The sequence below is a fragment of the Oncorhynchus tshawytscha genome, unplaced genomic scaffold (genome assembly GCF_018296145.1).
Source record: "Oncorhynchus tshawytscha isolate Ot180627B unplaced genomic scaffold, Otsh_v2.0 Un_contig_1515_pilon_pilon, whole genome shotgun sequence".
NCBI lineage: Eukaryota > Metazoa > Chordata > Actinopteri > Salmoniformes > Salmonidae > Oncorhynchus > Oncorhynchus tshawytscha.
Genome location: NW_024609595.1, coordinates 145001 through 171015, shown reverse-complemented (window position 1 = coordinate 171015; position 26015 = coordinate 145001). Strand labels below are relative to the sequence as shown.

General features: G+C 49.4%; 1 protein-coding gene across 1 annotated transcript in view; it reads right to left on the bottom strand.

The window, feature by feature from the left end:
• Nucleotides 1-301: 301 nt before the first annotated feature.
• adamtsl7 (ADAMTS-like 7) overlaps nt 302-26015 on the bottom strand; it is a 33952-nt gene continuing 8238 nt past the window's right edge. The window contains exons 5-12 of the mRNA XM_042316135.1: nt 22711-22908; nt 18646-18727; nt 7201-7429; nt 6212-6385; nt 5945-6118; nt 3613-3792; nt 1371-1515; nt 302-602 (exon numbers count right to left, since the gene is read on the bottom strand). Of these exons, the coding sequence (XP_042172069.1) occupies nt 442-602; nt 1371-1515; nt 3613-3792; nt 5945-6118; nt 6212-6385; nt 7201-7429; nt 18646-18727; nt 22711-22908 (1343 nt within the window). The 3' untranslated portion in view covers nt 302-441. The remainder of the gene's footprint in view (nt 603-1370; nt 1516-3612; nt 3793-5944; nt 6119-6211; nt 6386-7200; nt 7430-18645; nt 18728-22710; nt 22909-26015) is intronic.

The window sequence follows — 26015 nt, the reverse complement described above, 5'->3', positions numbered from 1 at the left end:
TTCAGGTGTGGTTCTTTCAGGTGTGTTTCCTTCAGGTGTGTTTCTTTCAGGTGTGTTTCCTTCAGGTGTGTTTCCTTCAGGTGTGTTTCCTTCAGGTGTGTTTCCTTCAGGTGTGTTTCCTTCAGGTGTGTTTCCTTCAGGTGTGGTTCTTTCAGGTGTGTTTCCTTCAGGTGTGTTTCCTTCAGGTGTGTTTCTTTCAGGTGTGGTTCTTTCAGGTGTGGTTCTTTCAGGTGTGGTTCTTTCAGGTGTGGTTCTTTCAGGTGTGTTTCCTTCAGGTGTGGTTCTTTCAGGTGTGGTTCTTTCAGGTGTGGTTCCTTCAGGTGTGTTTCCTTCAGGTGTGGTTCCTTCAGGTGTGGTTCTTTCAGGTGTGTTTCCTTCAGGTGTGGTTCTTTCAGGTGTGTTTTCCAGGAGCCAGGTGATCTCAGTTAGGGAGACAAACTCCTATCTGGGGAAGTCATCGCCTGCGGAGGTGGTTCTTGAGGAGTGTGTGTGTGTGATGACGGAGCAGGATGAGCAGCAGGCAGTTCTGTAGTAGGAGTACACACACAACCTGGCCTGGACCACGAACACGCAGTTATAGTACTGGTCACTACACGATGAGACTAGAGGAGACATTACACAGATATAGTACTGGTTACTACATGATGAGACTAGAGGAGACATTACACAGTTATAGTACTGGATACTACATGATGAGACGAGAGGATACATTACACAGATATAGTACTGGTTACTACATGATGAGACTAGAGGAGACATTACACAGATATAGTACTGGTTACTACATGATGAGACTAGAGGAGACATTACACAGATATAGTACTGGTTACTACATGATGAGACTAGAGGAGATATTGCACAGATATAGTACTGGATACTACATGATGAGACTAGAGGAGACATTACACAGATATAGTACTGGTTACTACATGATGAGACTAGAGGAGATATTGCACAGATATAGTACTGGATACTACATGATGAGACTAGAGGAGATATTGCACAGATATAGTACTGGATACTACATGATGAGACTAGAGGAGACATTACACAGATATAGTACTGGTTACTACACGATGAGACTAGAGGAGATATTGCACAGATATAGTACTGGATACTACATGATGAGACTAGAGGAGACATTACACAGATATAGTACTGGTTACTACATGATGAGACTAGAGGAGACATTACACAGATATAGTACTGGATACTACACGATGAGACATTACACAGTGTGTTGGGTGGTGTGAGAGAGGGAGAAGCAGAGGAGAGAGGGTAGAGGGAAAGAGGGAGGAGGAGAGAGGGATGGAAAGAGGGAGAAGGAAAGAGGGATAGATGGATGGATGGATGGAGGAGGGAGGTCATACCTGTCTCAGGTAAACAGGGCTGGGTGTTACAATCCTCCCGACTCTCAGGGGTTGCACTGAGGTCACACAGCTCACTTGGGGTCACGTTGTCGGCAAGACAACACACCTCACGCACACGGTAACCTCCGTCACAGGAGCGAGAACACTAGAGACAGACAGACAGACAGACAGACAGACAGACAGACAGACAGACAGACAGACAGACAGACAGGCAGACAGCAGACAGACAGCAGGCAGGCAGACAGGCAGACAGACAGACAGACAGACAGACAGACAGACAGACAGACAGCAGACAGGCAGGCAGGCAGGCAGGCAGGCAGGCAGGCAGGCAGACAGACAGAGACAGACAGACAGACAGACAGACAGACAGACAGACAGACAGACAGGCAGGCAGGCAGGCAGACAGCAGGCAGGCAGGCAGGCAGACAGACAGACAGACAGGCAGACAGGCAGGCAGACAGACAGACAGACAGACAGACAGACAGACAGACAGACAGACAGAGGCAGGCAGGCAGACAGCAGACAGGCAGGCAGGCAGGCAGACAGACAGACAGACAGACAGACAGACAGACAGACAGACAGACAGACAGACAGACAGACAGACAGACAGACAGACAGACAGACAGGTTTAGAGTAAGAAAGGTGCAGAGAGAGAAAAGTGGAGACAAATTTGACCCCAATAAATACTGTGGGATACGCGTCAACAGCAACCTTGGGAAAATCCTCTGCATTATGATTAACAACAGACTAGTACATTTTTGATACCTACAAATTTGACCCCAAGTCACACCCTCAGTGAAAACAATGTACTGAGCAAATGTCGAATTGGCATTTTACCAAATTATCATACAACAGACCACGTATTCACCCTGCACACCCTAATTGACAACCAAACAAACCAAAACAAAGGCAAAGTCTTCTTATGCTTTGTTGATTTAAAAAAAGCTTTGGACTCAATTTGGCACGAGGGTCTGCTATACAAATGGATGAAAAGTGGCTTTGGGGGAAAAACATACAACATTATAAAAACCATGTACACAAACAACGAGTGTGTGGTTAAAATAGGCAAAAAAAAACATTTCTTCACACAGGGTCGTGGGGTGAGACAGGGATGCAGCTTAAGCCCCACCCTCTTCAACATATATATCAACGAATTGGTGAGGGCACTAGAACAGTCTGCAACACCCGGCCTCACCCTACTAGAATCTGAAGTCAAATGTCTACTGTTTGCTGATGATCTGGTGCTTCTGTCGCCAACCAAGGAGGGTCTACAGCAGCACCTAGATCTTCTGCACAGATTCTACCAGACCTGGGCCCTGACTGACCTGGGCCCTGACAGTAAATCTCAGTGAGACCAGAAGTAACTTCCACAAAGCTGTGAACGGTCTTGAGACAAGGCAAGAAGGGCATTCTTTGCCATCAAAAGGAACAACAAACTCGACATACCAGTCCTCTAAGCAAGCTGGTCCTGGGGCTCTGTTCACAAACACACCCTACAGAGCCCCAGGACAGCAGCACAATTAGACCCAACCAAATCATGAGAAAACAAAAAGATAATTACTTAACACATTGGAAAGAATTAACAAAAAAACAGAGCAAACTAGAATGCTCTTCGTCCCTAAACAGAGAGTACACAGCGGCAGAATACCTGACCACTGTGACTGACCCAAACTTAAGGAAAGATTTGACTATGTACAGACTCAGTGAGCATAGCCTTGCTATTGAGAAAGGCCGCCGTAGGCAGACATGGCTCTCAAGAGAAGACAGGCTATGTGCTCACTGCCCACAAAATGAGGTGGAAACTGAGCTGCACTTCCTAACCTCCTGCCCAATGTATGACCATATTAGAGACACATATTTCCCTCAGATTACACAGATCCACAAAGAATTCGAAAACAAATTCGATTTTGATAAACTCCCATATCTACTGGGTGAAATTCCACAGTGTGCCATCACAGAAAAGGGCAACCAGTGAAGAACAAACACCATTGTAAATACAACCCATATTTATGCTTATTTATTTTATCTTGTGTACTTTAACCATTTGTACATTGTTAAAACACTATATATATATATATATATGACATTTGTAATGTCTTTATTATTTTGAAACTTCTGTATCTGTAATGTTTACTGTTCATTTTTATAGTTTATTTCACTTTTGTATATCATCTACCTCACTTGTTTTGGCAACGTTAACACATGTTCCCCATGCCAATAAAGCCCCTTAAATTGAACTCACCGTGCTCCAATCGGTGGCGTACCACTGCACCCCACACACCTTCAAGTGGCAGCTCTGAGAGCTCATTGGTTGATCCAGGTGGGAGCAGTTTGATTGGTCCACAGCCTCCAGGCGACCGTTGTCATGGAGTAGACAGGCCACGCCCCGGGTCTGGGTTCCGTTTCCGCATTCCGCCGAACACTGGGGTACACACACACACACACACACACACACACACACACACACACACACACACACACACACACACACACACACACAGTTGCTAAGCAGGGTGGGTCCTGGTCGATCCCTGGATGGGAGATCAGATCCTGCTGGAAGTAGGGCCAGTAGGAAGCACTCTTTCCCAATGCCCCAGGGCAGTGATTGGGGACATTGCCCTGTGTAGGTTGTCATTTGGAAGTAGGGCCAGTAGGAAGTAGGGGCCATTGACCTGTTAGGTTGTCGATCTGGAAGTAGGGCAGTAGGAAGCACTCTTTCCCAATGCCCCAGGGCAGTGATTGGGGACATTGTCCTGTGTAGGTTGTTTTGGAAGTAGGGCCAGTAGGAAGCATTTCCCATCAATTCCCCAGGGCAGTGATTGGGGACATTGCCCTGTAGAAAGGACTCTTTCCCAATGGGGCAGTGATTGGGGACCCTGTGTAGGTTGTCATCTGGAAGTAGGGCCAGTAGGAAGCACTCTTTCCCAATGCCCCAGGGCAGTGATTGGGGACATTGCCCTGTGTAGGTTGTCATCTGGAAGTAGGGCCAGTAGGAAGCACTCTTTCCCAATTCCGCAGGGCAGTGATTGGGGACTTTCCCAATGCCCCAGGGCAGTGATTGGGGACAGGGCAGTGATTGGGGACATTGCCCTGTGTAGGTTGTCATCTGGAAGTAGGGCCAGTAGGAAGCACTCTTTCCCAATGCCCCAGGGCAGTGATTGGGGACATTGCCCTGTGTAGGTTGTCGTCTGGAAGTAGGGCCAGTAGGAAGCACTCTTTCCCAATGCCCCAGGGCAGTGATTGGGGACATTGCCCTGTGTAGGTTGTCGTCTGGAAGTAGGGCCAGTAGGAAGCACTCTTTCCCAATGCCCCAGGGCAGTGATTGGGGACATTGCCCTGTGTAGGTTGTCGTTTGGAAGTAGGGCCAGTAGGAAGCACTCTTTCCCAATGCCCCAGGGCAGTGATTGGGGACATTGCCCTGTGTAGGTTGTCGTCTGGAAGTAGGGCCAGTAGGAAGCACTCTTTCCCAATGCCCCAGGGCAGTGATTGGGGACATTGCCCTGTTTAGGTTTTCGTCTTTCAGACGGGACATTAAACAGGTGTCCTGACTCTCTGTGGGTGATTGAAGATCCCAAAGGGTGTTAAAACTTCAATCCTCAGGTTGTCTTTACAATATATAATCGATAATATTTCAACCGGACAGTAGCTTCTTCAATAGGAGAGAGAGAGAAAATGTCTGCTCCACTCTGTTGGCGCATGCAAAACGCAGCTGGCACCCAGCTATGCACTGAGCGATCTGATCTTTCTCGCTAATTTTTCAGAATAAAAGCCTGAAACTATGTCTAAAGACTGTTCACACCATGTGGAAGCCATAGGAAAATTAATCTGGTTGATATCCCTTTAAATGGAGGGAAAGCATGCAATGGAACAGGGAGCTTTTCAAAATAAGAGCCACTTCCTGGTTGGATTTTCCTCAGGTTTTCGCCTGCAACATCAGTTCTGTTATACTCACAGACAATATTTTGACAGTTTTGGAAACTTTAGAGTGTTTTCTATCCTAATCTGACAATTATATGCATATTCTAGATTCTGGGCCTGAGAAATAGGGAGTTTCATTTGGGTACGTTTTTTATCCAAACATCAAAATACTGCCCCCTACACTCAACAGGTTTTAACCTCTGTGTCCCAATCTGGCCCTCATACCATCATGGCTACCTAATCATCCCCAGCTTCCAATTGGCTCATTTTCCCCCTCTCCTCTCCCCTGTAACTCTTCTCCAGGTCGTTGCTGTAAAAGAGAATCTCTTCTCAGTCAACTTACCTGGTACACCTTTAAAATCTTCAGTATCCCTCTCTCTCTCTGTCTCTCTCTCTGTCTCTCTCTCTGTCTCTCTCTCTGTCTCTCTCTGTCTCTCTCTCTGTCTCTCTCTCTCTCTGTCTCTCTCTCTCTCTCTCTCTCTCTCTCTCTCTCTCTCTCTGTCTCTCTCTCTCTCTCTCTCTGTCTCTCTGTCTCTCTCTCTCTCTCTCTCTTCTCTGTCTCTCTCTCTCTCTCTCTCTCTCTCTCTCTGTCTCTCTCTTTCTCTCTCTCTCTCTGTCTCTCTCTCTCTCTGTGTAATGAGATAGTATGTGTTTACCTGTCCCCAGGGTCCAGTGTACCATTCCAGGTGGAGGTGACATGGCCCAGCATCGCAGGAGATTACTTCCTGTGGGCGGGGCCCGTTGCAGCCGTCCAATGGTAGGTTAGTCACATGGTCCAACAGACACACTGCTGAGCGACTACGTCTGCCTTCACCACACTCTGTAGAACACTGAGACACATGCACAGCAATGTTACACACACACACACACAGCAATGTTACACACAGACAGAGTGAGTGAGTCACACTCCCAGGTGTAGGTACCTGTGTGCTCCATGGTGAGGTGAACCAGTTCCCTGCGCAGGGTCCCATGTCACAGTTCTGAAGAGGGGCTGGTTTCACCCCTAGGTTACACTGGTCGTCCCCCTCCACGTCTCCCTGGTTACCAACACACACCACCTCTCTGCTGCTCTGGCCCACACCACACGGGACTGAACACTGAGGGAGAGGGAGGGGGAGAGAGGGGGAGTGGGGGAGGGGAGAGGGAGGGGGAGAGAGGGGGGAGGGAGGAGGGGAGAGGGAGAGAGGGAGGGGAGGGAGGGAGAGAGAGAGAGGGAGAGAGAGGGAGGGAGAGAGAGAGAGAGAGAGGAGAGAGGGGGGAGGGAGAGAGAGAGGGAGGGGAGGGAGAGAGGGAGGGGAGGGGAGAGGAGAGGGAGAGGGAGGGAGGGAGAGAGAGAGGAGAGGGGAGAGAGAGAGAGAGGAGAGGGGGGAGGGGAGGGAGAGAGGGAGGGGAGGGAGGGAGAGGGAGGGGAGGGAGAGAGAGGGGGGGAGGGAGAGAGAGAGAGGGAGGGGAGGGAGAGAGAGAGAGAGGGAGGGGGGGGAGGGAGGGAGAGAGAGAGGGAGTGGGAGGGGAGAGAGAGAGGGAGAGGGAGGGGGAGGGAGAGGGAGAGAGGGGGAGGGGAGGGAGAGAGGGAGAGAGGGAGGGGAGGGAGAGAGAGAGGGGGTGGGAGGGAGAGAGAGAGGGGAGAGGGGGGAGAGGGAGGAGGGAGGTAGGGGGAGGGAGGGGAGGGAGGGGGGGAGGGAGAGAGAGAGGGGGGGGGAGGGGAGGGGAGGGGAGGGAGAGAGGGGAGAGGGGTGGGAGGGAGAGAGAGAGGGGGAGTGGGAGGGATAGAGAGAGGGAGTGGGGATCAATTACTATTAAGCAGTTTATGAAATGTGCTTTACTCTGGTCTCTCTCTCACACCGGGCTCCACTCGGAGCGTATCTGTGTGTGTCTCTGTGTGTGTGTGTGTGTGTGTGTGTGTGTTTCTCACCAGGCTCCACTCAGAGCGTATCTGCCACTCGCTGCAGATCTTTAGCTGACAGGGCGATGTCGTCTCCGGCCTATCATAACCTCCGCACTGCGCCGTCTCCACGGCGACCACCGTTGCCGTACTGTTGCCATGTTTACGGAGCGCCTGACGACAGATGACCTGACGTTGCTGGGTCCCCGGGCCGCAGGTTCTAGTGCACTCTGACCACTCCCCCAGGTCCCAGCTGGCCAATCACAGAGGAGAGAAGGTTACAGGGGTGTGTCTCTGTGTGTGTCAAATCAAATTTTATTTGTGACATGTTTCGTAGACAACTGGTCTCGATCAGGTTTTCCCAAACTGGGGTACGTGAACCGTTACTCATCCAATCACACCGTTACTCATCCAATCACATGAACCGTTACTCATCCAATCACACCGTTACTCATCCAATCACATGAACCGTTACTCATCCAATCACACCGTTACTCATCCAATCACATGAACATTACTCATCCAATCACATTAACCGTTACTCATCCAATCACATTAACCGTTACTCATCCAATCACAACCTTACTCATCCAATCATCAGTTACTCATCCAATCACATTAACAGTTACTCATCCAATCACATTAATCCAATCACATTAACCGTTACTCATCCAATCACATGAACAGTTACTCATCCAATCACAGGAAACCTTCCTCTTCCAATCACATTTACCGAAACTAAACCAATGACAATTTGAAAAATAAATCACAGGAACCATTGATCCAAATAAAGAGGACTTTCAGGTAGTAAGACATGTATAAAAGCAACAGATACCATTAATAAGAAGGGGCTAGAAACGTCTTATATGGTGAGCTACTGACTGGCTAGGACAGGCGAGACCCATACTATTGTGGAGGACTGGCTGGGACAGGCGAGACCCATACTATTGTGGAGGACTGGCTGGGACTGGCAAGACCCATACTATTGTATAGGACTGGCTGGGACAGGCAAGACCCATACTATTGTAGAGGACTGGCTAGGACAGGCTAGAGACCCATACTATTGTAGAGGAGTGGCTAGGACAGGCAAGACCCATACTATTGTATAGGACTGGCTAGGACAGGCAAGCCCCATACTATTGTGGAGGACTGGCTAGGACAGGCAAGACCCATACTATTGTAGAGGACTGGCTAGGACAGGCGAGACCCATACTATTGTGGAGGACTGGATAGGACAGGCAAGACCCATACTATTGTAGAGGAGTGGCTAGGACAGGCAAGACCCATACTATTGTAGAGGACTGGCCGGGACAAACAAGACCCATACTATTGTATAGGACTGGCTGGGACTGGCAAGACCCATACTATTGTATAGGACTGGCTGGGACAGGCAAGACCCATACTATTGTGGAGGACTGGCTAGGACAGGCTAGAGACCCATACTATTGTAGAGGAGTGGCTAGGACAGGCAAGCCCCATACTATTGTGGAGGACTGGCTGGGACAAACAAGACCCATACTATTGTGGAGGACTGGCTAGGACAGGCAAGACCCATACTATTGTATAGGACTGGCTAGGACAGGCAAGCCCCATACTATTGTGGAGGACTGGCTAGGACAGGCAAGACTCATACTATTGTATAGGACTGGCTAGGACAGGCAAGGCCCATACTATTGTGGAGGACTGGCTGGGACAGGCAAGACCCATACTATTGTGGAGGACTGGCTAGGACAAACAAGACCCATACTATTGTGGAGGACTGGCTGGGACAGACAAGCCCCATACTATTGTGGAGGACTGGCTGGGACAAACAAGACCCATACTATTGTGGAGGACTGGCTGGGACAGACAAGCCCCATACTATTGTGGAGGACTGGCTGGGACAGGCAAGCCCCATACTATTGTGGAGGAGTGGCTAGGACAAACAAGACCCATACTATTGTATAGGACTGGCTAGGACAGGCAAGCCCCATACTATTGTGGAGGACTGGCTGGGACAGGCAAGACCCATACTATTGTGGAGGACTGGCTGGGACAGGCAAGACCCATACTATTGTGGAGGACTGGCTGGGACAGGCAAGACCCATACTATTGTGGAGGACTGGCTGGGACAGGCAAGACCCATACTATTGTGGAGGACTGGCTGGGACAGGCAAGACCCATACTATTGTGGAGGACTGGCTAGGACAGGCAAGACCCATACTATTGTAGAGGAGTGGCTAGGACAGGCAAGCCCCATACTATTGTGGAGGACTGGCTGGGACAAACAAGACCCATACTATTGTGGAGGACTGGCTGGGACAGGCAAGACCCATACTATTGTGGAGGACTGGCTGGGACAGGCAAGCCCCAGGCAAGCCCCATACTATTGTGGAGGACTGGCTAGGGACAGGCAAGACCCATACTATTGTATAGGACTGGCTAGGACAGGCAAGGCCCATACTATTGTGGAGGACTGGCTGGGACAGGCAAGACCCATACTATTGTGGAGGACTGGCTAGGACAAACAAGACCCATACTATTGTGGAGGACTGGCTGGGACAGACAAGCCCCATACTATTGTGGAGGACTGGCTGGGACAAACAAGACCCATACTATTGTGGAGGACTGGCTGGGACAGACAAGCCCCATACTATTGTGGAGGACTGGCTGGGACAGACAAGCCCCATACTATTGTAGAGGACTGGCTAGGGACAGGCAAGCCCCATACTATTGTGGAGGACTGGCTGGGACAGGCAAGACCCATACTATTGTGGAGGACTGGCTAGGGCAAGACCCATACTAGGCAGGCACCCATACTATTGTATAGGACTGGCTAGGACAGGCAAGCCCCATACTATTGTGGAGGACTGGCTAGGAGAGGCAAGACCCATACTATTGTATAGGACTGGCTAGGACAGGCAAGGCCCATACTATTGTGGAGGACTGGCTGGGACAGGCAAGACCCATACTATTGTGGAGGACTGGCTGGGACAGGCAAGCTCCATACTATTATGGAGGAGTGGCTAGGACAAACAAGACCCATACTATTGTATAGGACTGGCTAGGACAGGCAAGCCCCATACTATTGTGGAGGACTGGCTGGGACAGGCAAGACCCATACTATTGTATAGGACTGGCTAGGACAGGCAAGACCCATACTATTGTGGAGGACTGGCTGGGACAGGCAAGACCCATACTATTGTATAGGACTGGCTAGGACAGGCAAGACCCATACTATTGTGGAGGACTGGCTGGGACAGGCAAGCCCCATACTATTGTATAGGACTGGCTGGGACAAACAAGCTCCATACTATTGTATAGGACTGGCTGGGACAAACAAGCCCCATACTATTGTGGAGGACTGGCTGGGACAGGCAAGCCCCATACTATTGTGGAGGAGTGGCTAGGACAAACAAGACCCATACTATTGTATAGGACTGGCTAGGACAGGCAAGCCCCATACTATTGTGGAGGACTGGCTGGGACAGGCAAGACCCATACTATTGTGGAGGACTGGCTGGGACAGGCAAGACCCATACTATTGTGGAGGACTGGCTAGGACAGGCAAGACCCATACTATTGTGGAGGACTGGCTGGGACAGGCAAGACCCATACTATTGTGGAGGAGTGGCTAGGACAAACAAGACCCATATTATTGCATAGGACTGGCTAGGACAGGCAAGCCCCATACTATTGTGGAGGACTGGCTGAGACAGGCAAGACCCATACTATTGTATAGGACTGGCTAGGACAGGCAAGACCCATACTATTGTGGAGGACTGGCTAGGACAGGCAAGACCCATACTATTGTTGAGGAGTGGCTAGGACAGGCAAGCCCCATACTATTGTGGAGGACTGGCTGGGACAAACAAGACCCATACTATTGTGGAGGACTGGCTAGGACAGGCAAGACCCATGCTATTGTATAGGACTGGCTAGGACAGGCAAGCCCCATACTATTGTGGAGGACTGGCTAGGACAGGCAAGACCCATACTATTGTATAGGACTGGCTAGGACAGGCAAGGCCCATACTATTGTGGAGGACTGGCTGGGACAGGCAAGACCCATACTATTGTGTAGGACTGGCTGGGACAGGCAAGCTCCATACTGTTATGGAGGAGTGGCTAGGACAAACAAGACCCATACTATTGTATAGGACTGGCTAGGACAGGCAAGCCCCATACTATTGTGGAGGACTGGCTGGGACAGGCAAGACCCATACTATTGTATAGGACTGGCTAGGACAGGCAAGACCCATACTATTGTGGAGGACTGGCTGGGACAGGCAAGCCCCATACTATTGTATAGGACTGGCTGGGACAAACAAGCCCCATACTATTGTGGAGGACTGGCTGGGACAGGCAAGCCCCATACTATTGTGGAGGAGTGGCTAGGACAAACAAGACCCATACTATTGTATAGGACTGGCTAGGACAGGCAAGCCCCATACTATTGTGGAGGACTGGCTGGGACAGGCAAGACCCATACTATTGTGGAGGACTGGCTGGGACAGGCAAGACCCATACTATTGTGGAGGACTGGCTGGGACAGGCAAGACCCATACTATTGTGGAGGACTGGCTGGGACAGGCAAGACCCATACTATTGTGGAGGACTGGCTGGGACACGCAAGACCCATACTATTGTAGAGGAGTGGCTAGGACAGGCAAGACCCATACTATTGTAGAGGACTGGCCGGGACAAACAAGACCCATACTATTGTATAGGACTGGCTGGGACTGGCAAGACCCATACTATTGTGGAGGACTGGCTGGGACAGGCAAGACCCATACTATTGTGGAGGACTGGCTAGGACAGGCAAGACCCATACTATTGTGGGGACTGGCTAGGACAGACCCATACTATTGTGGAGGACCTGGGACACTACTATTGTAGAGGACTGGCTGGCTAGGACAGGCAAGCCCCATACTATGTGGAGGACTGGCTGGGACAAACAAGACCCATACTATTGTGGAGGACTGGCTAGGACAGGCAAGACCCATACTATTGTATAGGACTGGCTAGGACAGGCAAGCCCCATACTATTGTGGAGGACTGGCTGGGACAGGCAAGACCCATACTATTGTGGAGGACTGGCTAGGACAGGCAAGACCCATACTATTGTGGAGGACTGGCTGGGCAAGACCCATACTATTGTGGAGGACAAGCTACCCATACTATTGTGGAGGACTGGCTGGGACAGGCAAGACCCATACTATTGTGGAGGACTGGCTGGGACAGGCAAGACCCATACTATTGTAGAGGACTGGCTAGGACAGGCAAGCCCATACTATTGTGGAGGACTGGCTAGGACAAGCAAGACCCATACTATTGTAGAGGACTGGCTGGGACAGGCAAGACCCATACTATTGTAGAGCAGTGGCTAGGACACGCAAGACCCATACTATTGTAGAGGAGTGGCTAGGACAGGCAAGACCCATACTATTGTGGAGGACTGGCTAGGACAGGCAAGACCCATACTATTGTAGAGGAGTGGCTAGGACAGGCAAGACCCATACTATTGTAGAGGACTGGCCGGGACAAACAAGACCCATACTATTGTATAGGACTGGCTGGGACAGGCAAGACCCATACTATTGTATAGGACTGGCTGGGACAGGCAAGACCCATACTATTGTGGAGGACTGGCTAGGACAGGCAAGACCCATACTATTGTAGAGGAGTGGCTAGGACAGGCAAGACCCATACTATTGTGGAGGACTGGCTGGGACAAACAAGACCCATACTATTGTGGAGGACTGGCTAGGACAGGCAAGACCCATACTATTGTATAGGACTGGCTAGGACAGGCAAGCCCCATACTATTGTGGAGGACTGGCTAGGACAGGCAAGACCCATACTATTGTGGAGGACTGGCTAGGGACAGGCAAGACCCATACTATTGTGGAGGACTGGCTGGGACAGGCAAGACCCATACTATTGTGGAGGACTGGCTAGGACAAACAAGACCCATACTATTGTGGGACTGGGACAGACAAGCCCCATACTATTGGACAGCTGGGACAAGCCCCATACTATTGTGGAGGACCGGCTGGGACAGACAAGCCCCATACTATTGTGGAGGACCGGCTGGGACAGACAAGCCCCATACTATTGTGGAGGACCGGCTGGGACAGACAAGCCCCATACTATTGTGGAGGACTGGCTAGGACAGGCAAGACCCATACTATTGTATAGGACTGGCTTGGACAGGCAAGGCCCATACTATTGTGGAGGACTGGCTGGGACAGGCAAGCCCCATACTATTGTGGAGGAGTGGCTAGGACAAACAAGACCCATACTATTGTATAGGACTGGCTAGGACAGGCAAGCCCCATACTATTGTGGAGGACTGGCTGGGACAGACAAGCCCCATACTATTGTATAGGACTGGCTGGGACAAACAAGCCCCATACTATTGTATAGGACTGGCTATGACAGACAAGCCCCATACTATTGTGGAGGACTGGCTGGGACAGGCAAGCCCCATACTGTGGAGGACTGGCTGGGACAGACAAGCCCCATACTATTGTGGAGGACTGGCTGGGACAGGCAAGACCCATACTATTGTGGAGGACTGGCTGGGACAGGCAAGACCCATACTATTGTGGAGGACTGGCTGGGACAGGCAAGACCCATACTATTGTGGAGGAGTGGCTAGGACAGGCAAGCCCCATACTATTGTGGAGGACTGGCTGGGACAAACAAGACCCATACTATTGTGGAGGACTGGCTAGGACAGGCAAGACCCATACTATTGTATAGGACTGGCTAGGACAGGCAAGCCCCATACTATTGTGGAGGACTGGCTAGGACAGGCAAGACCCATACTATTGTATAGGACTGGCTAGGACAGGCAAGACCCATACTATTGTGGAGGACTGGCTGGGACAGGCAAGACCCATACTATTGTGGAGGACTGGCTGGGACAGGCAAGCTCCATACTATTATGGAGGAGTGGCTAGGACAAACAAGACCCATACTATTGTATAGGACTGGCAGGGACAAACAAGCCCCATACTATTGTGGAGGACTGGCTGGGACAGGCAAGCCCCATACTATTGTGGAGGACTGGCTGGGACAGGCAAGACCCATACTATTGTGGAGGACTGGCTGGGACAGGCAAGACCCATACTATTGTGGAGGACTGGCTGGGACAGGCAAGACCCATACTATTGTGGAGGACTGGCTGGGACAGGCAAGACCCATACTATTGTGGAGGACTGGCTGGGACAGACAAGCCCCATACTATTGTGGAGGACTGGCTGGGACAGACAAGCCCCATACTATTGTGGAGGACTGGCTGGGACAGACAAGCCAAGCCCCAAGCCCCATACTATTGTGGAGGACTGGGACAGACAAGCCCCATACTATTGTGGAGGACCGGCTGGGACAGACAAGCCCCATACTATTGTGGAGGACTGGCTAGGACAGGCAAGACCCATACTATTGTATAGGACTGGCTAGGACAGGCAAGGCCCATACTATTGTGGAGGACTGGCTGGGACAGGCAAGCTCCATACTATTGTGGAGGAGTGGCTAGGACAAACAAGACCCATATTATTGTATAGGACTGGCTAGGACAGGCAAGCCCCATACTATTGTGGAGGACTGGCTGGACAGGCAAGACCCATACTATTGTATAGGACTGGCTAGGACAGGCAAGACCCATACTATTGTGGAGGACTGGCTAGGACAGGCAAGACCCATACTATTGTGGAGGACTGGCTAGGACAGGCAAGCCCCATACTATTGTGGAGGACTGGCTGGGACAGGCAAGACCCATACTATTGTGGAGGACTGGCTGGGACAGGCAAGCTCCATACTATTGTGGAGGACTGGCTAGGACAGGCAAGACCCATACTATTGTATAGGACTGGCTAGGACAGGCAAGACCCCATACTATTGTGGAGGACTGGCTGGGACAGGCAAGACCCATACTATTGTGTGGCTGGGAGGACTGGCTGGGACAGGCAAGCCCATACTATTATGTGGAGGAGTGGCTAGGACAAACAAGACCCATACTATTGTATAGTGAGGACTGGCTAGGACAGGCAAGACCCATACTATTGTGGAGGACTGGCTGGGACAGACAAGACCCATACTATTGTATAGGACTGGCTAGGACAGGCAAGACCCATACTATTGTATAGGACTGGCTGGGACAGGCAAGACCCATACTATTGTGGAGGACTGGCTGGGACAGGCAAGCCCCATACTATTGTGGAGGACTGGCTGGGACAGACAAGCCCCATACTATTGTATAGGACTGGCTGGGACAAACAAGCTCCATACTATTGTATAGGACTCGCTGGGACAAACAAGCCCCATACTATTGTGGAGGACTGGCTGGGACAGGCAAGCCCCATACTATTGTGGAGGAGTGGCTAGGACAAACAAGACCCATACTATTGTATAGGACTGGCTAGGACAGGCAAGCCCCATACTATTGTGGAGGACTGGCTGGGACAGGCAAGACCCATACTATTGTGGAGGACTGGCTGGGACAGGCAAGACCCATACTATTGTGGAGGACTGGCTAGGACAGGCAAGACCCATACTATTGTGGAGGACTGGCTGGGACAGGCAAGACCCATACTATTGTGGAGGACTGGCTGGGACAGACAAGCCCCATACTATTGTATAGGACTGGCTAGGACAGACAAGCCCCATACTATTGTGGAGGACCGGCTGGGACAGACAAGCCCCATACTATTGTGGAGGACCGGCTGGGACAGACAAGCCCCATACTATTGTGGAGGACTGGCTGGGACAGGCAAGCCCCATACTATTGTGGAGGACTGGCTGGACAGGCAAGGACCCAGGCACTATTGTGGAGGACTGGCTGGGACAGGCAAGCTCCATACTATTGTGGAGGAGTGGCTAGGACAAACAAGACCCATATTATTGCATAGGACTGGCTAGGACAGGCAAGCCCCATACTATTGTGGAGGACTGGCTGGGACAGGCAAGACCCATACTATTGTATAGGACTGGCTAGGACAGGCAAGACCCATACTATTGTGGAGGAGTGGCTAGGACAGGCAAGCCCCATACTATTGTGGAGGACTGGCTGGGACAAACAAGACCCATACTATTGTGGAGGACTGGCTAGGACAGGCAAGACCCATACTATTGTGGAGGACTGGCTGGGACAGGCAAGACCCATACTATTGTGGAGGACTGGCTGGGACAGGCAAGCCCCATACTATTGTGGAGGACTGGCTGGGACAGGCAAGCCCCATACTATTGTGGAGGACTGGCTGGGACAGACAAGCCCCATACTATTGTGGAGGACTGGCTAGGGACAGGCAAGACCCATACTATTGTGGAGGACTGGCTAGGACAGGCAAGACCCATACTATTGTGGAGGACTGGCTAGGACAGGCAAGCCCATACTATTGTGGAGGACTGGCTGGGACAGGCAAGACCCATACTATTGTGGAGGACTGGCTAGGACAGGCAAGCCCCATTGTGGAGGATGGCTGTGGAGGACTGGCTGGGACAAGGCAAGGCAAGCCCCATACACCCATACTATTGTATAGGACTGGCTAGGACAGGCAAGACCCATACTATTGTGGAGGACTGGCTGGGACAGGCAAGACCCATACTATTGTGGAGGACTGGCTGGGACAGGCAAGACCCATACTATTGTGGAGGACTGGCTAGGACAGGCAAGACCCATACTATTGTGGAGGACTGGCTGGGACAGGCAAGACCCATACTATTGTGGAGGACTGGCTGGGACAGGCAAGCCCCATACTATTGTGGAGGACTGGCTGGGACAGGCAAGCCCCATACTATTGTGGAGGACTGGCTAGGACAGGCAAGCCCCATACTATTGTGGAGGACTGGCTGGGACAGGCAAGACCCATACTATTGTGGAGGACTGGCTAGGACAGGCAAGACCCATACTGTATAGGACTGGCTGTGGAGGACTGGCTGGGACAGACAAGCCCCATACTATTGTGGAGGACTGGCTAGGACAGACAAGACCCATACTATTGTATAGGACTGGCTAGGACAGGCAAGGCCCATACTATTGTGGAGGACTGGCTAGGACAGGCAAGACCCATACTATTGTGGAGGACTGGCTGGGACAGAAATGCCCCATACTATTTTGGAGGACTTCATTCTTCCTGTTGCCGTGGAGATGGCTGAGACAATGCTGGGGGAAAAGACCCCAAAAAACTATACAGACAATGGCTTCATCAAACAACACTGTCACGACGCATCAGTGATGTGGCAGGAGATGTTTTGAAACAATTACTGCTTCACACAACAGCCAGTGAATTCTATGTGTTACAGCTGGATGAGTCAACAGGCCTGGCACAGCTCCTGGTATATGTCTGGTACAGCTGGATGAGTCAACAGGCCTGGCACAGCTCCTGGTATATGTCTGGTACAGCTGGATGAGTCAACAGGCCTGGCACAGCTCCTGGTATATGTCTGGTACAGCTGGATGAGTCAACAGGCCTGGCACAGCTCCTGGTATATGTCTGGTACAGCTGGATGAGTCAACAGGCCTGGAACAGCTCCTGGTATATGTCTGTTACAGCTGGATGAGTCAACAGGCCTGGCACAGCTCCTGGTATATGTCTGTTACAGCTGGACATGATGGGTCAACAGGCCTGGCACAGCTCCTGGTTATGTCTGGTACAGCTGGATGAGGACAACAGGCCTGGCAGGATGCTTGGTATATGTCTGGTACAGCTGGATGACATCAGATGGACTTTGGTGGTCAAGATGGTATATGTCTGTTACAGCTGGATGAGTCAAAAGGCCTGGCAGGGAGACCTGGTATATGTCTGTGGTACAGCTGGATGAGTCAACAGGCCTGGCACAGCTCCTGGTATATGTCTGTTACATTTATGGGGGGGTAAATTAAGGAAGACATCCTCTTCTGCAAACCACTGGAAACCAGGACAACAGGAGAGGATGTTTGTAAAGTACTGGACAGCTTTGTGACATCAGATGGACTTTGGTGGTCAAGATGTGTTGGTATCTGTACTGATGGAGCAAAAGCCATGACAGGGAGACCTAGTGGAGTGGTAACGCGCGTGCCAGCAGTTGCTCCCGATGCCACTTGGGTACACCACAGCATCCACTGGGAGGCTCTTGGGTAGACTGCAGCATCCACCGGGAGGCTCTTGGGTAGACTGCAGCATCCACCGGGAGGCTCTTGGGTAGACTGCAGCATCCACCGGGAGGCTCTTGGGTAGACTGCAGCATCCACCGAGAGGCTCTTGGGTAGCATCCACCGCAGGCTCTTGGGTAGACTGCAGCATCCACGAGAGGCTCTTGGGTAGACTGCAGCATCCACCGAGAGGCTCTTGGGTACACTGCAGCATCCACCACTGTAGCATCCACCGAGAGGCATCCACCGAGAGGCTCTTGGGTACACTGCAGCATCCACCGAGAAGATGTTTTCTTGAAAATGGTACACTGTTAAAGCAAGGTTTTAGCATCCACCAGTGTGAGGCTCTTGGGTACACTGCAGCATCCACCCTGGTCTTGGGGTACACTGCAGCATCCACCGAGAGTTCTGCTCTTGGGTCTGACTGCAGGCGTCTACCTGAGACACACACACATGAGAAAAGAGAGAAAAAGAGCAATCACATACCTCAATCCACCTGTTAATCTAACTACAGTATAGTTGTCTCTACCTGGTCTGATCTCAGGTGTTAATCTAACTACAGTATAGTTGTCTCTACCTGGTCTGATCAGGTGTTCTAAGGCTAACTACTGGGTGTTAATAACTACAGTTGTTGTCTCTACCTGGTCTGATCTCAGGTGTTAATCTAACTACAGTAAAGTTGTCTCTACCTGGTCTGATCTCAGGTGTTAATCTAACTACAGTATAGTTGTCTCTACCTGGTCTGATCTCAGGTGTTAATCTAACTACAGTAAAGTTGTCTCTACCTGGTCTGATCTCAGGTGTTAATCTAACTACAGTGTAGTTGTCTCTACCTGGTCTGATCTCAGGTGTTAATCTAACTACAGTAAAGTTGTCTCTACCTGGTCTGTTAATCTAACACAGTGTGTTGTCTCTAATCTCAAATCTAACTAGTATAGTTGTCTCTACCTGGTCTGATCTCAGGTGGTCTAATCTAACTACAGTATAGTTGTCTCTACCTGGTCTGATCTCAGGTGTTAATCTAACTACAGTACCTACCTGGTCTGATCTCAGGTCAGGTGTTAATCTAACTACCGACAGTATAGTTGTCTCTACCTGGTCTGATCTCAGGTGTTAATCTAACTACAGTAAAGTTGTCTCTACCTGGTCTGATCTCAGGTGTTAATCTAACTACAGTGTAGTTGTCTCTACCTGGTCTGATCTCAGGTGTTAATCTAACTACAGTATAGTTGTCTCTACCTGGTCTGATCTCAGGTGTTAATCTAACTACAGTATAGTTGTCTCTACCTGGTCTGATCTCAGGTGTTAATCTAACTACAGTAAAGTTGTCTCTACCTGGTCTGATCTCAGGTCAGGTGTTAATCTAACTACAGTGTAGTTGTCTCTACCTGGTCTGATCTCAGGTCAGGTGTTAATCTAACTACAGTATAGTTGTCTCTACCTGGTCTGATCTCAGGTGTTAATCTAACTACAGTATAGTTGTCTCTACCTGGTCTGATCTCAGGTGTTAATCTAACTACAGTGTAGTTGTCTCTACCTGGTCTGATCTCAGGTGTTAATCTAACTACAGTGTAGTTGTCTCTACCTGGTCTGATCTCAGGTCAGGTGTTAATCTAACTACAGTAAAGTTGTCTACCTGGTCCTGGTCTGATCTCAGGTCAGGTGTTAATCTAACTACAGTATAGTTGTCTCTACCTGGTCTGATCTCAGGTGTTAATCTAACTACAGTATAGTTGTCTCTACCTGGTCTGATCTCAGGTGTTAATCTAACTACAGTATAGTTGTCTCTACCTGGTCTGATCTCAGGTGTTAATCTAACTACAGTATAGTTGTCTCTACCTGGTCTGATCTCAGGTCAGGTGTTAATCTAACTACAGTATAGTTGTCTCTACCTGGTCTGATCTCAGGTGTTAATCTAACTACAGTATAGTTGTCTCTACCTGGTCTGATCTCAGGTGTTAATCTAACTACAGTATAGTTGTCTCTACCTGGTCTGATCTCAGGTGTTAATCTAACTACAGTATAGTTGTCTCTACCTGGTCTGATCTCAGGTGTTAATCTAACTACAGTATAGTTGTCTCTACCTGGTCTGATCTCAGGTGTTAATCTAACTACAGTATAGTTGTCTCTACCTGGTCTGATCTCAGGTGTTAATCTAACTACAGTGTAGTTGTCTCTACCTGGTCTGATCTCAGGTGTTAATCTAACTACAGTATAGTTGTCTCTACCTGGTCTGATCTCAGGTGTTAATCTAACTACAGTATAGTTGTCTCTACCTGGTCTGATCTCAGGTGTTAATCTAACTACAGTATAGTTGTCTCTACCTGGTCTGATCTCAGGTGTTAATCTAACTACAGTAAAGTTGTCTCTACCTGGTCTGATCTCAGGTCAGGTGTTAATCTAACTACAGTAAAGTTGTCTCTACCTGGTCTGATCTCAGGTGTTAATCTAACTACAGTGTAGTTGTCTCTACCTGGTCTGATCTCAGGTGTTAATCTAACTACAGTATAGTTGTCTCTACCTGGTCTGATCTCAGGTGTTAATCTAACTACAGTATAGTTGTCTCTACCTGGTCTGATCTCAGGTGTTAATCTAACTACAGTATAGTTGTCTCTACCTGGTCTGATCTCAGGTCAGGTGTTAATCTAACTACAGTATAGTTGTCTCTACCTGGTCTGATCTCAGGTGTTAATCTAACTACAGTGTAGTTGTCTCTACCTGGTCTGATCTCAGGTGTTAATCTAACTACAGTATAGTTGTCTCTACCTGGTCTGATCTCAGGTGTTAATCTAACTACAGTATAGTTGTCTCTACCTGGTCTGATCTCAGGTGTTAATCTAACTACAGTATAGTTGTCTCTACCTGGTCTGATCTCAGGTGTTAATCTAACTACAGTGTAGTTGTCTCTACCTGGTCTGATCTCAGGTGTTAAACTCAGGGTCTGATCTCAGGTGTTAATCTAACTACAGTATAGTTGTCTCTACCTGGTCTGATCTCAGGTGTTAATCTAACTACAGTATAGTTGTCTCTACCTGGTCTGATCTCAGGTGTTAATCTAACTACAGTGTAGTTGTCTCTACCTGTATAGTTGTCTCTACCTGGTCTGATCTCAGGTGTTAATCTAACTACTACAGTCTGATCTCAGGTCAGTTGTTAATCTACCTGGTCTGATCTCAGGTCTGATCTCAGGTGTTAATCTAACTACAGTGTAGTTGTCTCTACCTGGTCTGATCTCAGGTGTTAATCTAACTACAGTATAGTTGTCTCTACCTGGTCTGATCTCAGGTGTTAATCTAACTACAGTATAGTTGTCTCTACCTGGTCTGATCTCAGGTGTTAATCTAACTACAGTGTAGTTGTCTCTACCTGGTCTGATCTCAGGTGTTAATCTAACTACAGTATAGTTGTCTCTACCTGGTCTGATCTCAGGTGTTAATCTAACTACAGTATAGTTGTCTCTACCTGGTCTGATCTCAGGTGTTAATCTAACTACAGTATAGTTGTCTCTACCTGGTCTGATCTCAGGTGTTAATCTAACTACAGTATAGTTGTCTCTACCTGGTCTGATCTCAGGTGTTAATCTAACTACAGTATAGTTGTCTCTACCTGGTCTGATCTCAGGTGTTAATCTAACTACAGTATAGTTGTCTCTACCTGGTCTGATCTCAGGTGTTAATCTAACTACAGTGTAGTTGTCTCTACCTGGTCTGATCTCAGGTGTTAATCTAACTACAGTATAGTTGTCTCTACCTGGTCTGATCTCAGGTGTTAATCTAAGTTGTCTCTACAGTATAGTTGTTGTCTCTACCTGGTCTGATCTCAGGTGTTAATCTAACTACAGTATAGTTGTCTCTACCTGGTCTGATCTCAGGTGTTAATCTAACTACAGTATAGTTGTCTCTACCTGGTCTGATCTCAGGTGTTAATCTAACTACAGTATAGTTGTCTCTACCTGGTCTGATCTCAGGTGTTAATCTAACTACAGTATAGTTGTCTCTACCTGGTCTGATCTCAGGTGTTAATCTAACTACAGTATAGTTGTCTCTACCTGGTCTGATCTCAGGTGTTAATCTAACTACAGTGTAGTTGTCTCTACCTGGTCTGATCTCAGGTGTTAATCTAACTACAGTAAAGTTGTCTCTACCTCGTCTGATCTCAGGTCAGGTGTTAATCTAACTACAGTATAGTTGTCTCTACCTGGTCTGATCTCAGGTGTTAATCTAACTACAGTATAGTTGTCTCTACCTGGTCTGATCTCAGGTGTTAATCTAACTACAGCATAGTTGTCTCTACCTGGTCTGATCTCAGGTGTTAATCTAACTACAGTGTAGTTGTCTCTACCTGGTCTGATCTCAGGTGTTAATCTAACTACAGTGTAGTTGTCTCTACCTGGTCTGATCTCAGGTGTTAATCTAACTCACCCCCACCACAGGAGGCGCTGCAGGCTGTGTGGCCGCTGCTGATCCAGCCGTAGGAAGGAGCCAAGAGGTCAGGGTTCACCACGGGGTCAGAGGGCACTTGGTTGGGATGGCCTCTCCCACCTCCGACATCATTGATGGCCACACCCATTCCATTGGTGACGTCATCGCTTCCTGAGTAGGTGGGGCCAACAGTCTCAACTAGAGACAGCGTGGGCGTGAGAGAGAAGGGGATGAGGGAGAGAGGGGGGGATGAGGGAGAGAGGGGGATGAGGGAGAGAAGGGGATGAGGGAGAGAGGGGGATGAGGGAGAGAGGGGGGTGAGGGAGAGAGGGGGATGGGGGATGAGGGAGAGGGTGGGATGAGGGAAATGAGGGAGGAGGGGGATGAGGGAGAGAGGGGGATGAGGGAGAGAGGGGGGATGAGGGAGAGGGGGGATGAGGGAGAGAGGGGGATGAGGGAGAGAGGGGGATGAGGGAGAGAGGGGGATGAGGGAGAGAGGGGGATGAGGGAGAAGGGGGGAGAGAGGGGGATGAGGGAGAGAGGGGGGATGAGGGAGAGAGGGGGATGAGGGAGGGGGGATGAGGGAGAGAGGGGGATGAGGGAGAGAGGGGGGAGATGAGGGAGAGAGAGGGGGATGAGGGAGAGATGGGGGATGAGGGAGAGAGGGGGATGAGGGAGAGAGCGTGGGGGGGAGAGAGAGGGGATGAGGGAGAGAGGGGGGATGAGGGAGAGAGGGGGGGATGAGGGAGAGAGGGGGATGAGGGAGAGAGAGGGGGGATGAGGGAGAGAGGGGGGATGAGGGAGAGGGGGGATGAGGGAGAGAGGGGGATGAGGGAGAGAGCGTGGGCGTGAGGGAAGGGGATGAGGGAGAGAGGGGGATGAGGGAGAGAGGGGGATGAGGGAGAGAGAGGGATGAGGGAGAGAGGGGGATGATGAGGAGGGGGAGAGAGAGGGGATGAGGGAGAGAGGGGGATGAGGGAGAGGGAGGGGGATGAGGGAGAGAGCGGGGCGAGGGAGAGAGGGGATGAGGGAGAGAGGGGATGAGGGAGAGAGGGGGATGAGGGAGAGGGGGGATGAGGGAGAGAGAAGGGATGAGGAGAGAGAGGGGATGAGGGAGAGAGGGGGGAGGGAGAGAGGGGGATGAGGGAGAGAGGGGGATGAGGGAGAGAGGGGGATGAGGGAGAGAGAGAGGGGGATGAGGGAGAGAGGGGGATGAGGGAGAGAGGGGGATGAGGGAGAGAGGGGGATGAGGCTCAGAGAAACTGGGATGAGGGAGAGAGGGGGATGAGGGAGAGGGGGGATGAGGGAGAGAGGGGGGGATGAGATGAGGGAGAGGGGGGGAGGGGGAGAGGGAGAGAGGGGATGAGGGGAGGGGATGAGGGAGAAAGGGGGGGAGAGGGGGATGAGGGAGGAGAGTAGGAGGGGGATGAGGGAGGGGGGGGATGAGGGAGAGGGGATGAAGGAGAGAGAAGGGGATGAGGAGAGAGGGGGAGAGGGGATGAGGGAGAGAGGGGGTACATGAATAAGGGATGAGAGGAGGAGAGGTGGGGGTGGTACATGAAATTGGGATGAGAGGAGGAGAGGTGGGGGTGGTACATGAAATTGGGATGAGAGGTGAGGGGTGAGGGAAAAATAAATATTTGCATGCAAATCTTCTTATTGATGTCCTGGGTTCGGGCGGCTCGCCATCCTTGGTGGAAACTGAATCCGTACTCTGAAAAAAAAAACCTGGGCCAAATCCTGGCGTCCATCTTTCCCTTCAATCCCTTCACCGCACGTTTGTATAGATGAATGTTAATATCCAGTTCTCTCTCTTTTTTTAGTTCAGTTTTTTGAACAACTTCTCAACGATTTGAAACATAGTTTTTCTTCCTTGGAATTGCGGTAGCTCTCTAGTTCTTTCTTATTCTTTTTTTGGTTGCATGTTGGCACCAACTGGTGAATAACGTGAGGTGAGGAGAGGGACTAAGAGAATATTGAGTTTTGATTGGCTCAAAATAAACTGCTCGAGAATATTGAGTTTTGATTGGCTCAAAATAAACTGCTCGAGAATATTGAGTTTTGATTGGCTCAAAATAAACTGCTCGAGAATATTGAGTTTTGATTGGCTCAAAATAAACTGCTCGAGAATATTGAGTTTTGATTGGCTCAAAATAAACTGCTCGAGAATATTGAGTTTTGATTGGCTCAAAATAAACTGCTCGAGAATATTGAGTTTTGATTGGCTCAAAATAAACTGCTCGAGAATATTGAGTTTTGATTGGCTCAAAATAAACTGCTCGAGAATATTGAGTTTTGAGAAAATAAACTGCTGAGTTTTGATTGGCTCAAAATAAACTGCTCGAGAATATTGAGTTTTGATTGGCTCAAAATAAACTGCTCGAGAATATTGAGTTTTGATTGGCTCAAAATAAACTGCTAGAGAATATTGAGTTTTGATTGGCTCAAAATAAACTGCTCGAGAATATTGAGTTTTGATTGGCTCAAAATAAACTGCTCGAGAATATTGCGTTTTGATTGGCTCAAAATAAACTGCTCGTCACGCAGCTTCTGTCTGTTTAAAGTAATGAAATAACAAGAAAATAACGTTTTTTTTTTAGGGTAAAGTTCTTGAAATGTGGTGTGAATGTTCCAAAAGCAGCTATCCTGCACCGTTCCCAGAACGTTGTGGGAAGGTTTGTATTCAAAATAACCAGAGAACAACCACACTCTCACCAAGCTCGATAAGAAACATATGGTTCTCAGAACATTATGAGCTAGCTGGGATACATTGGGACAGCTAATAGCCTAACCACTGATCAAGCAATATTATGGACTGAATGTTCAAATCCTGTTGTTGCAGGATTATTTGGCTGTAACAATACTGGTCAAATTAAGGTTCAACACCTGTATTTTTTGAACGGTGTCTTTTTGTTTGTTTTCTTTTGTTGTTTATTCGCACAAATCAAATCAAATCCAACTGAACTCTGTTTTCATATTAGTTGTTAAGTATTTTCATATAAAGGCATTATTGATAAAAGGTGTTGCTGGGGAAACCGAGCCAAAACGTTGTTTATAAAAGGTGTTGCTGGGGAAACCGAGCCAAAACGTTCTTTAGTAAAGGTGTTGCTGGGGAAACCAAGCCAAAACGTTCTTTAGTAAAGGTCACTTTACCCTGCCTTCAGGTACATACTGTGTCCACATAGCGGGTGTCCACATACTTATGAACACGTAGTGAGGCTCCAGTTTAGTGGACCAGCAGGTGTCCACATACTTATGAACATGTAGTGAGGCCCCAGTCTAGTGGACCAGCAGGTGTCTACATA